General features: G+C 50.1%; 1 protein-coding gene across 11 annotated transcripts in view; it reads left to right on the top strand.

Moving 5' to 3' along the window:
- The first annotated feature begins 3,297 nt into the window (after positions 1-3,297).
- The window catches only part of zgc:163014 (uncharacterized protein LOC100038766 homolog), a 38,307-nt gene continuing 25,549 nt past the window's right edge, over positions 3,298-16,055 (top strand). For 6 of the 11 annotated variants that reach the window (XR_009510175.1, XR_009510176.1, XM_059960501.1 and 3 more), the window contains exons 1-3: positions 3,298-3,415; positions 3,574-3,750; positions 14,543-14,725. Coding sequence is in view for 9 of the 11 variants with exons in the window: in XM_059960501.1 (XP_059816484.1) it covers positions 3,326-3,415; positions 3,574-3,750; positions 14,543-14,725 (450 nt within the window). In the remaining 2 variants the exon portion in view is untranslated. The other 5 variants (XM_059960540.1, XM_059960549.1, XM_059960527.1 and 2 more) reach the window with 4 other exon arrangements.

Here is a 16,055-nt window from a genome sequence, read left to right on the forward strand (position 1 = left end):
TTTCTGAAGTCTTCTGGCCACCATTTGATCCCCTCCGAACTCCTCGACTCGCAGCTCAGGACCCTCCGAACTCCTCGACTCTCCAAACAGCTCAGGACCCTCCGAGTGGTCAACCAAGCACATCTAGCTTCATCCCCCCCCCTCGGAGAATCTCCCGGCCTCGGACCCCCCTTTGGGGTCCGATCCTCGCCCAGCTTAGAGCATTGCGTCCTCTCTCTCGACCCCCTCACGCCGATCTCCCCAAAAGCCCGTCAACAAAAGCTTACAGACTCAGAAGAAAGAACATTAATCCCCATTTGGTTTACAAAGGAATACCATTCTCGTTATCAGTAAATTAGCATTCCTGCTAGTTAACAAAAGGAAACCCTTACCCAACAGTAACAAAGAGAAAAAAAGAAACCCCCTTTACATTTAATTTTCAAAAGGCTTTTGACAAGGTCCCACACAGGAGATTAGTGTGCAAACTTAAAGCACACGGTATTGGGGGTATGGTATTGATGTGGTAGCGAATTGGTTGGCAGACAGGAAGCAAAGAATGGGAGTAAACGGGAGCTTTTCAGAATGGCAGGCAGTGACTAGTGGGGTATCACAAGGCTCAATGATGGGACCCCAGTTGTTTACAATATATATTATTGATTTAGACGAGGGAATTAAATGCAGCATCTCCAAGTTTGCAGATGACATGAAGCTGGGCGGCGGTGTTAGCTGTGAGGAGGATGCTAACAGGATGCAGGGTGACTTGGATAGGTTAGGTGAGTGGGCAAATTCATGGCAGATGCAATTTAATGTGGATAAATGTGAGGTTATCCACTTTGGTTGCAAGAACAGAAAAACAGATTATTATCTGAATGGTGGCCAATTAGGAAAAGGGGAGGTGCAATAAGACCCGGGTGTCATTGTGCACCAGTCATTGAAGGTGGGCATGCAGGTACAGCAGGCGGTGAAAAAGGCAAATGGTCTGTTGGCATTCATAGCAAAAGGATTTGAGTACAGGAGCAGGGAGGTTCTACTGCAGTTGTACAAGGCCTTAGTGAGACTGCACCTAGAATATTGTGTGCAGTTTTGGTCCCCTAATCTGAGGAAAGATATTCTTGCCATATAGGGAGTACAGAGAAGGTTCATCAGATTGATTCCTGGGATGGCAGGACTTTCATATGAAGAAAGACTGGATCGACTAGGTTTATACTCACTGGAATTTAGAAGATTGAAGGGGGATCTTATTGAAACGTATAAAATTCTAAAGGGATTGGACAGGCTAGATGCAGGAAGATTGTTTCCGATGTTGGGGAAGTCCAGAATGAGGGGTCACAGTTTAAGGATAAAGGGGAAGCCTTTTAGGACCGAGATGAGGAAAAACTTCTTCACACAGAGAGTGGTGAATCTGTGGAATTCTCTGCCACAGGAAACAGTTGAGGCCGGTTCATTGGCTATATTTAAGAGGAAGTTAGATATGGCCCTTGTGGCTAAAGGGATCAGGTGGTATGGAGAGAAAGCAGGTACAGGTTTCTGAGTTGGATGATCAGCCATGATCATACTGAATGGCGGTGCAGGCTCGAAGGGCCGAATGGCCTACTCCTGCACCTATTTTCTATGTTTCTATGTATTCTCCTGAAACCCAAGTTTCAATATTGTTTATTGTTATTCTTTAGTGCAGGAATGTAAAGGAGAACAAAATGACTATTCCTTCAGATCCAGTGCAGCACAACAAGCAGCGTATAGAAATAAGTGTTAAATATCTCTCTCCACCTCATTGTATTTCTCCAATTGTTTGAAGAATTCTGTCTCCACCTCTATTTTTGACCAGTTTGGTTAATCATTGCAACACCATTAGGAAAACAGCTAGTGAAAATAGACAGAGTAAATATGACACACACTGGCACAATGATGTATTGAAGTTTTTCAGCAAGGCCAGCTGTGTTTGCAACACTTAAGGTCATTCTAAATGATAGTAAAAGATGAATATTTATGTGAGAAAGGGAGCCTGGCTCTGTTTGATCATTGGCTTTAGCCTGTCAGTGTTTGTCACTGTTTTTATTGGGAAACAATGTGATGCACAAACACACCACATTCAAGCAGACTGAAGAGTTAATCTCTCACTTAAAGCAAGAAGTGAGAGGGAATGGCAATAAACATTGGCCTTGCCTATCTATGATGAACATGTAAAAACACACAAGTGTTTAAAGTTGGCACAGCTCAGTGCATTACGGAAACCAACCTCCCCTTCATGGACTGCCTACACTTCTTGCTCTCTTGGTAAAGCAGCCAAGATCCCCACCCACCCCAGATGTTCTCTGTTCGACCTCTTCTATCGGAAGATACAAAAGCCTGCAAGACCTACTGCCAGGTTCAAGGACAGCTTTTACTCTGCAGTTACAGGACTATTATATAGTTCACTAAGATAGACTCTTGGCCTACATTCTACCTTGTTTTGATCTTGCACCTTATTTTCTACCGGCACAGTACTATCTCCGTAAATGTAACACTCCATTCTGCATTCTGTTATTGCTTAACCTTGTACTACTGCAATGCACTGTACAACGATCTGATCTGTATGAACTGTATTCAAGACAAGCTTTTCACTGTACATGTGACAGTAAGAGACCAATACCAATATCAAACTGAGTGAAGCTGAAACAAGATTGCTGGGGACCTGGTAACTGTGTGGTGGTGGGGAGGGGGGTGTGGTGTAGCTTTGGGAACTGAGCAGCCGTTTTTGTGGTTTGGGACCCTGCTGGGTGTACACTATATAGTAAATGAGGGCACGGCAGGCTGCAGATGTCGGAAATGCGGGGTAACACACAGCAAATGCTGGATGTGACATTAAGAGGTGAAGTGTGTGTGTGTGACCCGGACAGTTGTCAAGTTGGACAAGCGGGACGTAATTTCAGGAGGCGGGCCGACGATGACGTCACTACGAGGGCGGGGCTGATCAATAACGTCGAGGTGACGCGAGGAGAAGGGGCGGGTCCGGCGATGACGTCACTACGAGGGCGGGCTGATCAATAACGTCGAGGGATGGGCGTGGTCTGCTGGAGAAGGGGCGGGTCCGGCGATGACGTCACTACGAGGGCGGGCTGATCAATAACGTCGAGGGATGGGCGTGGTCTGCTGGAGAAGGGGCGGGTCCGGCGATGACGTCACTACGAGGGCGGGGCTGATCAATAACGTCGAGGTGACGCGAGGAGAAGGGGCGGGTCCGGCGATGACGTCACTACGAGGGCGGGGCTGATCAATAACGTCGAGGGATGGGCGTGGTCTGCTGGAGAAGGGGCGGGTCCGGCGATGACGTCACTACGAGGGCGGGGCTGATCAATAACGTCGAGGGATGGGCGTGGTCTGCTGGAGAAGGGGCGGGTCCGGCGATGGAGTTTTACGCGGTGCGGTCGCTGCTGGAGCCGCCTGGCAGGCTGCTGAGGTAACGGGTATCGCGACAGAGTGGAGTGACATGACGCCCCGTCTGCTTGGCCCTCGCCACAGTCAGCGGCCGTCTCCGGTGGTCACCCGCTCTATTCCGAACGAGCCGTGTCCACCTTCCCACCAGCTCTCACCCGCCTCCTCTCCTTTGCCTTGCAGGGAACCCGGTGGCTCCGTCTTTCGCTGCCGCCTGGAAGTCCCTCTGCCCAAGTACCTGGTTGTTTTTGGCCTCGGGAGCTGGGACACGTACACCGAGGATACTTCTTTCTCAGTCGAGGTGTCAGTGGGTCCCGAACTCAAACCCCACAGGATTGGAGTGCTTTCATCAGCTGTCAGGTGAGGGGTTCGTACCCGCACCTGTGAGAGACCTGAAACTGATTTCTCGCGTGAAATGTGTGGTTTTGCGGCAGCAATACCGTGCAAGACATACAGATTATTGTACCTTACAAAAATAATGAATAGCGTGCAAGATAAACTTTATTCGCTGTATACATTTACCAACCTCAGGTCAAGTCAAGTCACTTTTATTGTCATTTCGACCATAACTGCTGGTACTGTGCATAGTACAAATGAGACAACGTTTTTCAGGACCATGGTTTACATGACACAGTACAAAAAACTAGACAACTACGTAATGAAAAAACACAGAGAAAGCTACACTAGACTACAGACCTACACAGGACTGCATAAAGTGCACAAAAACAGTGCAGGCATTACAATAAATAATAAACAGGATAATAGGGCAAGGTGTCAGACCAGGCTTTGGGAATTGAGGAGTCTGATAGCTTGGGGGAAGAAGCTGTTATATAGTCTGGTCATAAGAGCCCGAATGCTTCGGAGCCTTTTCCCAGACGCAGGAGGGAGAAGAATTTGTATGAGGGGTGCGTGGGGTCCTTCATAATGCTGTTTTCTTTGCGGATGCAACGTGTAGTGTAAATGTCCGTGATGGTAGGAAGAGAGACCCCGATGATCTTCTCAGCTGACCTCACTATCCGCTGCAGGGTCTTGCGATCCGAGATGGTCCAATTTCCAAGCCAGGCAGTGATGCAACTGCTCAGGATGCTCTCAATACAACCTCTGTAGAATGTGATGAGGATGGGGGGGGTGGGAGATGGACTTTCCTCAGCCTTCGCCTTTTTGCTCTGTAGAGATGCTCTGTAGTATCCAAGACATTTTCAAGGAGTGGTGCCTCAGAAAGGCGGCGTCCATTGTTAAGGACCCCCATCACCCAGGACATGCCTCTTCTCACTGTTCACCAGGAAGGAGGTACAGAAGCCTGAAGGCACACACCAGAACCGCTTCTTCCCTCTGCCATTCGATTTCCAAATGGAGATTGAGCCCATGAACTCTTCCTCGCTATTTTTAAAAAAATTTGTTATTTTCCACTACTTATTTTAACTTAACTGTTTAATAGACATATATATTTAATGTAACTGACTTTATTTTCTATATTTATCAGGTATTTCATTGTACCGTTGCCGTAAAGTTAAATTTCATGACATGTGCTAGTGTATTAAATCTGATTGTCCTGAGGTGCTGTATTAGGAATTTGTTGTATTGGTCTGTATAGGATACGCAGCAAAAACATTTAACAGTTATAGACAAAAAGGAGTAAAATTGAAGTTAGAACTTAAAGGATGGATGTAGAATAAAATATGCATAAATACCAGTCTGTACTTATGATAAATGCAGCATTGTATAAAATGGTCTATCGTGTTTAGAGTTCAGTGACTGAGGTAATAGATAGAGGGGGGTGGAGGACTAAGTAGAATGGTTGATCACATTAACTGTTTGAACTGGCATGGAGTGTTTGTTTTAAAAGCCCTATCGCACCTCCCAGAAGGGAGCTTTTGGAAAAGGCAGTTGGCTGAGTGGGTAGTGTTCAAGATAACATTACCTGTCCTCTTCTTTGTCCTGGACACGTACACGTCCAGCTGTGATGGTTGACTGCAGCCAAACAGTTTCTGCTGATCAGGCAGTTCAGTAAGTTCTCGCATAGTGAGAGGATGCTGCACTGAGCCAGTAAAGTTTATTATCAGAGTATATACATGTCACCACATACAACCATGAGATCCTTTTTCCTGTGAGCATACTTATCTAATCTATGGAACAGTAACTATAAACAGGATCAATGATCAACAAATTGTGCCAATATAAATAAATAACGAGTATGAAATAACAAGATAAAGAGCCCTTAAACCGAGACTTTCTGTTGTGGGAATACCAGAAATAGAATATCTCCTTTCAATCAGGAGCCTGATGGTTGAGGGGTAGTAACTGTTCTTGAACCTGGTAGTGAGAGTCCTGAAACTCCTGTACCACCTTCCTGATGGTGGTAGCTAGAAAAGAGGATGGCCTGGGTGGTGAGGGTTTTCGATAACAGGTGCTGCTTTTCTATAGCACCATTTCATGACTGGGAGGGCTTTACCCGTGATGTACTGGACCAAATCCACTATCTTTCATAGGATTTTCCGCTCAGATAGCTTATGCTCATGGTTTGAACTTATTTTATGGTGTGTGTGGAGGTGGGGGGGGAGGGGGAGAGGTTAATGTGATTAAGCAGGCCACACATGGAATGGTGGATGCCTGTGATGAGATCTGCTGGACTATTCCAAAGTGGACTTTCTCTTTAAGACAGAGAGAGAGAGAGGGAGCGAACAGCTTGTGTAGTAATTCAGCAGCAGGACAAGCGAGAAAGTCTGTGCGTTGCCTTGGAAACTGAAAGGCGGAGCTTTATGATGGACTTTTAATCAGACAATCAAGACACACGACTCCAGAGGCAAGGAGGACACTGGTGAGCTTTGTGTCCCCATGACAAGGGTGGGGTTTTTGCTCTCAGTGTGGACAAAGGAGTGACCGGTGGAACACAATCGGTGGGTTTAACCTTGGCCTGGCTTGATAGGGTTACCGTGGAAACGGTCCACTTTTCTGTGATCACAGGTTGGTGACTGTAAGTTTCAGGAGCAAGGAGGATGACGTGGAGGATTGGCATTGGAAGATAAACCAATATACACACACACACTCTCTGTCTCTCCCTCCCTCTCCCCCTCTCTCCCTCCCCCTCCCCCCTCTCTCTCCCTCCCCCCCTCTCTCTCCTCCCCCCCCTCTCTCTCCCTCCCCCCCTCTCTCTCCCTCCCCCCCTCTCTCTCCCTCCCCCCCTCTCTCTCCCTCCCCCCCTCTCTCTCCCTCCCCCCTCTCTCTCCCTCCCCCCTCTCTCTCCCTCCCCCCCTCTCCCTCCCTCCCCCCCTCTCCCTCCCTCCCCCCCTCTCCCTCCCTCCCCCCCTCTCCCTCCCTCCCCCCCTCTCTCTCCCTCCCCCCTCTCTCTCCCTCCCCCCTCTCTCTCCCTCCCCCCTCTCTCTCCCTCCCCCCTCTCTCTCCCTCCCCCCTCTCTCTCCCTCCCCCCTCTCTCTCCCTCCCCCCTCTCTCTCCCTCCCCCCTCTCTCTCCCTCCCCCCTCTCTCTCCCTCCCCCCTCTCTCTCCCTCCCCCCTCTCTCTCCCTCCCCCCTCTCTCTCCCTCCCCCCTCTCTCTCCCTCCCCCCTCTCTCTCCCTCCCCCCTCTCTCTCCCTCCCCCCTCTCTCTCCCTCCCCCCTCTCTCTCCCTCCCCCCCTCTCTCTCCCTCCCCCCCTCTCTCTCCCTCCCCCCCTCTCTCTCCCTCCCCCCTCTCTCTCCCTCCCCCCTCTCTCTCCCTCCCCCCTCTCTCTCCCTCCCCCCCTCTCTCTCCCTCCCCCCCTCTCCTCCCCCCCTCTCTCTCCCTCCCCCCCTCTCTCTCCCTCCCCCCTCTCTCTCCCTCCCCCCCTCTCTCTCCCTCCCCCCCTCTCTCTCCCTCCCCCCCTCTCTCTCCCTCCCCCCCTCTCTCTCCCTCCCCCCTCTCTCTCCCTCCCCCCTCTCTCTCCCTCCCCCCCTCTCTCCCTCCCCCCCTCTCTCTCCCTCCCCCCCTCTCTCTCCCTCCCCCCCTCTCTCTCCCTCCCCCCCTCTCTCTCCCTCCCCCCCTCTCTCTCCCTCCCCCCCTCTCTCTCCCTCCCCCCCTCTCTCTCCCTCCCCCCCTCTCTCTCCCTCCCCCCCTCTCTCTCCCTCCCCCCCTCTCTCTCCCTCCCCCCCTCTCTCTCCCTCCCCCCCTCTCTCTCCCTCCCCCCCTCTCTCTCCCTCCCCCCCTCTCTCTCCCTCCCCCCCTCTCTCTCCCTCCCCCCCTCTCTCTCCCTCCCCCCCTCTCTCTCCCTCCCCCCCTCTCTCTCCCTCCCCCCCTCTCTCTCCCTCCCCCCCTCTCTCTCCCTCCCCCCCTCTCTCTCCCTCCCCCCCTCTCTCTCCCTCCCCCCTCTCTCTCCCTCCCCCCCTCTCTCTCCCTCCCCCCCTCTCTCTCCCTCCCCCCTCTCTCTCCCTCCCCCCCTCTCTCTCCCTCCCCCCCTCTCTCTCCCTCCCCCCCTCTCTCTCCCTCCCCCCCTCTCTCTCCCTCCCCCCCTCTCTCTCCCTCCCCCCCTCTCTCTCCCTCCCCCCCTCTCTCTCCCTCCCCCCCTCTCTCTCCCTCCCCCCCTCTCTCTCCCTCCCCCCCTCTCTCTCCCTCCCCCCCTCTCTCTCCCTCCCCCCCTCTCTCTCCCTCCCCCCCTCTCTCTCCCTCCCCCCCTCTCTCTCCCTCCCCCCCTCTCTCTCCCTCCCCCCCTCTCTCTCCCTCCCCCCCTCTCTCTCCCTCCCCCCCTCTCTCTCCCTCCCCCCCTCTCTCTCCCTCCCCCCCTCTCTCTCCCTCCCCCCCTCTCTCTCCCTCCCCCCCTCTCTCTCCCTCCCCCCCTCTCTCTCCCTCCCCCCCTCTCTCTCCCTCCCCCCCTCTCTCTCCCTCCCCCCCTCTCTCTCCCTCCCCCCCTCTCTCTCCCTCCCCCCCTCTCTCTCCCTCCCCCCCTCTCTCTCCCTCCCCCCCTCTCTCTCCCTCCCCCCCTCTCTCTCCCTCCCCCCCTCTCTCTCCCTCCCCCCCTCTCTCTCCCTCCCCCCCTCTCTCTCCCTCCCCCCCTCTCTCTCCCTCCCCCCCTCTCTCTCCCTCCCCCCCTCTCTCTCCCTCCCCCCCTCTCTCTCCCTCCCCCCCTCTCTCTCCCTCCCCCCCTCTCTCTCCCTCCCCCCCTCTCTCTCCCTCCCCCCCTCTCTCTCCCTCCCCCCCTCTCTCTCCCTCCCCCCCTCTCTCTCCCTCCCCCCCTCTCTCTCCCTCCCCCCCTCTCTCTCCCTCCCCCCCTCTCTCTCCCTCCCCCCCTCTCTCTCCCTCCCCCCCTCTCTCTCCCTCCCCCCCTCTCTCTCCCTCCCCCCCTCTCTCTCCCTCCCCCCCTCTCTCTCCCTCCCCCCCTCTCTCTCCCTCCCCCCCTCTCTCTCCCTCCCCCCCTCTCTCTCCCTCCCCCCCTCTCTCTCCCTCCCCCCCTCTCTCTCCCTCCCCCCCTCTCTCTCCCTCCCCCCCTCTCTCTCCCTCCCCCCCTCTCTCTCCCTCCCCCCCTCTCTCTCCCTCCCCCCCTCTCTCTCCCTCCCCTCTCTCTCTCTCTCTCTCCCCCTCTACTCAAACCAAATTCCAGAACTGAACTGATTACTTACATATATATACTTTGCTAATCTGTTTACCTTATCTTGTTTTATATTACTTTATTCACGTAGTTACTAATAAAATAGAGTTTATAATGGAAGGTGTGTCCATTTCTGCTGGTTCTTTATTTAACCTGTTACGGGGTACATAACAAATTGGGGTCTCTGTCCGGGATATGAACAAATTTAACAAATTAGGGGCTCATCCGGGATAGATCCATCTGATTGTGAGAGACAATTTACAGCAATGTTGAGGTTAACATAGAACATTACTGCAAAGTACAGGTCCTTCGGACTGTGATGTGGTGTCAACCTTTTCCAGTAAGATTAATTTAACCCTTTCCTCTCACATAGCCCTCCTCTTTCTGTTATCCCTGTGCCTAAGAGTCTCTTCAAAGTCTCTAATGCAACTGCCTCTACCATCTTGCCAGGCAGCTCATTCCACATAGCCACCACTCTTTCTATTTTAAAAAAAAAACTACCTCTGACATACCCCACTACACTTTGCTCAAGTCACCCCCTTCATATTAGTAATTTTCACCCTGGGGAAAAAGGCATTGGCTTCCACTTTATGCTTCTTATCATCTTGTACACTTCTCTCGAGTCGCCTCTCATCCTCCATTGCTCCAGAAAGAAAAGCCCTAGTTTGCTCAACCTTTCCTCACAAGACATGTTATGGAATCCAAGCAACACCTTAGTAAATCTCCTCTGTACCCTCTCTAAAGCTTCCACATTCTTTTAATCTGGTGACCAGAACTGGATACAATATTCCAAGTGTGGTCAATCCAGAGCTTTATAGAACTGCAACATTACCTCGTGGCTCTTGAACTCATTCCCCTGACTAATGAAGGCCAATGCACTATACACCACTTTAACCACCCTATCAACTTGAACGGTAACTGAGTTGTCTATGGAAGTGGACTCCAAGATTGCTCTGTTCCTGCACTTCTTTGATTATGTGAAATGTTTAGAGTCTGGGACAGCGCATCACCTTTTGGCACTGAGATAACATGCAAACAACAATACAGGGACAAGATCCAGACACAACTCTCCACCAGCAACACACACAGCTTTTGGCAAGATCTGCACACCATCGCAGACTTCAAAGCAAAGTGCAGTGGTGCTGCCAACATCGCTCTCTCCCAGATGAGCTAAATCTTTTTTACATTTGATATCGCCAACACTGAGCCCTCGAGGAGCCTGCCGAAGCGACATGCACTTTGGTCAGCTCTGAGGCTGAAGTACACAGGTGTTTCCAACGAGTGGACAGTCGCAAGACTGCTGGACTGCACAGCATCCCAGGGTGGGTATGCAGGATGTGTGTGACACAACTGGCAGGTGAGTTCACAGACATTTTTAATCTCTCCCTCTTCCAGTGTAGAATGACCTCCTGCTTTCTGAGGAATGTCTGGCAGCTCTTGGGCTGTATTCCTTGCAGTTCAGGAGAATGAGGGAAGAGTCTCATTAAAACATTCCGAAAGTTAAAAGACCTGAACAGATTAGACATGGCAAAGTTATTTCCCATGGTAGGGGAGTCTAGGACAAGAGGGCATGATTTCAGGTTTGGAGGATGCCCATTTAGAACAGATGCAGAGAAATTACTTTAGTCAGAGGGTGGTAAATCTGTGGAATTTGTTGCCATGAGTGGCTGTGGAGGCCAAACCATTGGGTGCATTTAAGGCAGAGATAGATAGGTTCTTGATTAACCAGGGCAGCAAAGAGTATGGGGATTCTGCTTCAAAACATCCATCGTCGTCCCTGTACCTAAAGAGACCAAGATAACATGTCCGAATGACTAGCTTCCTGTTGCACTCACCTCAATAATAAGCACATGCTTTGAGAGGCTGGTCAAGGACTAAATCTGCAGCATGCTACCACCCACACTTACAATTTGCCTGCCAACACAACAGATCAACAGATGACACAATAGCCACAGCTCTACACACCTTCCTTATATATCTGGAGAAGAAGGATCCTTATGTGAGAAAGCTGTTCTTGGACTACAGTTCAGCATTCAACACCATAATTCCCGCCAGACTTGAAAAGAAGCTCAGAGACCTCGGCCTTCACCTTGCCTTGTGCAGCTGGATCCTGGACTTCCTGTCAGATCACCAGTAGGTGGTAAAAGTGGACTCCTTCACCTCTGACAACTCCACACAGGTGCCCTCGGAGCTGTGTCCTAAGCTCCCTATTTTACTCTCTAGTCATGACTGTGTCACCATCTGCTCCAATCTGCTAATTAAATTTGCTGACAATACTAGATTGGTTGGCCTCATCTCAAATAATAAAGCAGCTGACAGAGAAGTCATCACCATGACACAGTGATGTTGAGAAAACAACCCCTCCCTCAATATCACAAAAACAAAGGAGCTTTTTATGGACAGCAGGAAGAATGGAGACAGGCTAACTCCTATTGACATCAATGGATCTGGGGTTGAGAGGGTGAACAGCTTCAAGTTCCTGGGCATCCACATCACCGAGGATCTCACGTGGTCTGTACACACCAGCTATGTGGTGAAAAAAGCACAACAGCACCTCTTCTACCTCAGACGGTTGAGGACGTTTGGTATGAGTCCCCAAATCCTAAGAACTTTCTACAGGGCACAATTGAGAGCATCCTGACTGGCTGCATCACTGCCTGCTATGGGAACTTTACTTCCCTCAATCTCTGAACTCTGCAGAGAGTGGTGCAGACAGCCCAGTGCATCTGTAGATGTGAACTTCCCATGATTCAGGACATTTACAAAGACAGGTGTGTAAGAAGGGCCCGAAGGATCTTTAGGGACCCGAGTCACCCCAACCACAAACTGTTCCAGCTGCTACCATCCGGGAAACAGTACCACAGCATAAAAGCCAGGACCAACAGGCTCCAGGACAGCTTCTTCCACCAGGACATCAGACTGATTAATTCATGCTGGTACAATTGTATTTCTATGTTATATTGACTGTATAAATCGCACATTGCTCATTTAGATGGAGATGTAACATAAAGATTTTTACTCACGTATGTGAAGTATGTAAGAAATAGTCAATTCAACTCAATTGAGTATCAGAGAGGACTGTGATCCTTTGCCCTTCTCTCCCTCAGGAGCCCTGGAAGGGGATATTGCTGAGAATATCAGCAGGATTCTAAGGTTTTGGAAACTGAGGAAGTCTGGGGTAGGGGCAGGAAATGGATGAGGGAGCGGAATAGGCCCAGTCCCCACTCCTACACCAATCTGTAATTGCTGGAAGATTGTGACACAGAGTCAACACTGGGCCCTTTGGTGATGGAGTGAAAGCCCTGGAATCCCTCAGCTACCATGGATTCTTTGATGGTCTGGAGCACAAGAAAATCCCCACCAATGAGCACATCCATAAGGAGCTCTGCCTCAAGGAAGCAACATCCATCATTAAGTTCCCCACTGTGCTGTCTTCTCACTATTACCATGGGGAGGAGGTACAAGGGTATTAGGTCCTACATCACCAGGTTCAGGAACAGTTATTACCCTTCAGCCATCAAGCTCCTAAACTAGTTTGGATAACTTCACTCACCTCAACTCTGAACTGATTACACAATCTATGAATTCATTTAAGGACTCTACAACTCATTGTTTTTGTTAGTTTATTATTATTTGTACTTGCACAGATTGTTGTCTTTCACACAGTGGTTGTTTGTCAATAGGTTTTTTCATTGATTCTACTATATTTCTTTGTGAATACCTGCAAGAAAATGAATGTCAGTAGTAAATGGTGCCATATACAATGGCATGACAGGAGAAGTGTTCTCAGATGGTTCCCCATCTGAGACTTCCAACATCTCAAATGGCGTGAAGCACGGGTGCGTTCTAGCACCAGTGTTCTTCAACCTCTTCACCCAAATGCTGAAGCATGCTGTCAAGGACCTAGTCCTGGGTATTTACATAAGATATTGCCAAGACGGATTGATGTTTGACCTGAGACACCTTGCTGCAAAGACCAAAACGTTGAGGAGGCTCATCACTGAAGCCCTGTTTGCTGATGACTGTGCCCTCGTGGCCCACCAGGAGAACCACCTACAGATGATTGCTGACAAGTTCTCTGCAGCCTCAAAGCTGTTCGGCTTGACAATCAGCCTCGGTAAGACAGAAGTTCTCCTACAACCTGCACCAAACAGTCACTGTCCTCAGCCATGCATCACTATCGATGGCATTGTCCTGAAGAATGTGGAGAGCTTCAAGTATCTAGGAAGCACCATGTCCAGTGACGGATCCCTTGACAAAGAGATCATAGCAAGGATCCAGAAAGCCAGCCGGGCCCTCAGGAAACTCTGTGTCAAAGTTCTGGAGCACAAGGACATTCAGCTTTCAACCAAGCTCAAGGTGTACAAGGTTGTGGTCCTCACCTCTCTCCTGTACGGCTGTGAAACCTGGACCCTGTACTGCAGGGAAGCCTATGTGGTTACCAGGAGAACATGCAGACTCCACACAGACTGTACTGGGGCCAGGGTTGAACTCGGGTCTGGGCACTGAGAGGTAGTAGCACTAACTGTGTATTTCGTGAGGACACTTGGTGTGGTACTGGGAGAGGGGAGAGCCAAAGCTGGAAGTGGGGATGATGGAAACTTCGGAGCTCAAAACTGTCAAGTCCTGGGGTCGATGTTGAAAGTGGAAGACTGAAGTTGGTGAATCCTTGAGTTGGAGGCCACTGGGGTTGGAGGTCTGTTTGTGTGGATGGGTGGGAGGGGGGAAAGGAGTTTGTTTTGCTCTTGTTTCCTTGCTGTTCTTGTTGCTTGTGTTCTGGTAAGCATGCTACATTGGTGCTTGAATGTGTGGCAACACTTGCGGACTGTCTCCAGCACGTCCTTGGTCGTGTTGTAAAAGTAAACAACGCATTTTAATGTATGGTTTGGTGTGCATGGGATAAATAAATGAATCAAATAATAAATAAATAAAAGCCCTCCCCACCATTGAGCACATCGACACTAAACATTGCAGGAAAGCAGCACCAATCATTAGGGACCCCAAACACTCTGGCCGTGCTGTCGTCCTGCTGCTGTCATCTGTAAGCAGATACAGGAGCCTCAGGACTCTCACCACCAGGTTCAGGATTAATTATTACCCCTCAACCATCAGGCCTTTGAACCAAAGGAGATAACTTCACTTAACCATTGAAATGTTCCCACAACTTATGGACTTACTTTCAAGGACTCTTCATCTCGTGTTCTCTATGTACTGTTTGTTTATTATTATTATTTCTTTTTGTATTTGAACAGCTTATGCCTTTTACACCCAAGCTGGTGTGGTCTTTCATTGATACTATTATGGTCATTATTCTATTATGGATTTATTGAGTTGCCTGCAAGAAAATGAATATGGTAACATGTACATACTTTGATAATAAACTTACTTTGGATGTTGAATTTGAATCTGATCTGGGAATGGGATAAGAAGTGGGTGAATTCCACCCATAGTCAATCTGGAAGCAGTGGGGTAACGCTGCAGAGGATTATACAGCAGGGCTGGAAGCTGGAATCAACCAGTGAACATGGGGTAAATGGGTGTATGGTCTTGGGTACAAGTTAGGCACAGAGTGAAATGTTGTTGCTGGATGTATTCACAGGCAGTAGAAGAGTTAGGAATGATGAGGGTAGGCGCTGCCCCCTCTCCTCACCCCTGTGGTCGGTTGTTCCTCACCAGGTGCCTGGTGTGGCAGGGTGACTGGACGAGTGAGCTGACAGATGTGGCCGGTGCGCAGGGGAAGCGATCAGGATGGCCTGCTCTGTGTGTGGTCCTCGGTGGGCAGGTAGGAGCCGCTCAGCTCATGCTGTTGGCCTTTTTCACATGCATTCCCTGTCGGCGGGGAGGCAGATTCTGAGGCACAGTCCCTCCTTTACTCTGAGTCTGGACCCTCTCATGCTGGGGATTTTATAGACATGGTCCCTGTAATGTGAGGGTGGGTGCTCTCCTCTAAGTCCAGACATCTTCACACTGGGGAAGAGAGGCACAGTCCAGAACCTCTTCTGGGTACAATCCCCAGAGATGGGGATGGATGCTCTCTTAGTCTGGGCCCCCTCACACAGAGCAGAAGGATCTCTCTCCTGCACTCTAAGTCCAGACCCTTAAATGTTGATGGAGAGGGATTTTGTGGGCACAGTCCCCCTGAGATGCTCCGAGTAAGGGCTCTCTGACAGACAGGTGCCTGGGGGTTTCCCTCAGACTGGGTGGCACTCTGGGATGCCCTAGGACTGTAGCAAAGGGCTCACCTAGACTTGTGTCTGAGTTCCCGTGTGGAGTTTCAATCCTTACCTTTCACTCTGGAGTTGATCACGCTGTGGACTTGTTTTGTGCTTACACATAGCTGAAACCCATTCAGCTTTGTGTAACGTGGGCTCCCACTGAAGCTGGGCTCAAACTTATGACTGTTTTTACAACCAGAGGCTGAATGTCTGCTGTTAATTGGTGTTAATTTGTTACATAATTCTGCATTGGTAGTCCTGAGACCATATGACATGGGAGCAGAATTAGGTCATTTGGCCCATTGAGTCTGCTCTACCATTTGATCATGGCTGATTTATGTTCCCTCTCACTCCATTCTCTTCCCTTCTCCCCATAAACATTTGACACCCTTACTAATCAAGGGCCTATCAATCTTTGCTTCAAAATATACCCAATGTCTTGACCTCCACGGCCGTTTGTGGCAATGAATTCCACAGATTTACCCACATTCTAGCTGAAGAAATTCCTCCTTATCTCTGTTCTAAAGGTTGTTTGTCCTTATATTCTGAGTCTCTATTCCTCTAGTCCTATACTCTCCCATTACTGAGAAAAATCCTCTCCACACCCACTCTATCCAAAGCTTTTAAACATTTGGTAAATTTCATTGAGATCCCCCCCCCCCCCGTAATTCTTCTAAACTCCAATGAGTACAGGCCCAAGCCATCAAACAGTCTTTGTATGTTAACCCTTTCATTCCTGAGATAATTCTGGTAAACCTCCTCTGGGTTTTCTCCAACGCAAGCACATCCTTTCTTGGATAAGAGGCCCAAAACTGCTCACAATACTTCAAATGTGGTCTGACCAATGCTGTGTGTAATGCAGGGGCTTTACCTTTGCTTTTACATTCTAGTCCTCTC

The sequence above is a fragment of the Hypanus sabinus genome, chromosome 2 (assembly GCF_030144855.1).
Source record: "Hypanus sabinus isolate sHypSab1 chromosome 2, sHypSab1.hap1, whole genome shotgun sequence".
Lineage (NCBI taxonomy): Eukaryota > Metazoa > Chordata > Chondrichthyes > Myliobatiformes > Dasyatidae > Hypanus > Hypanus sabinus.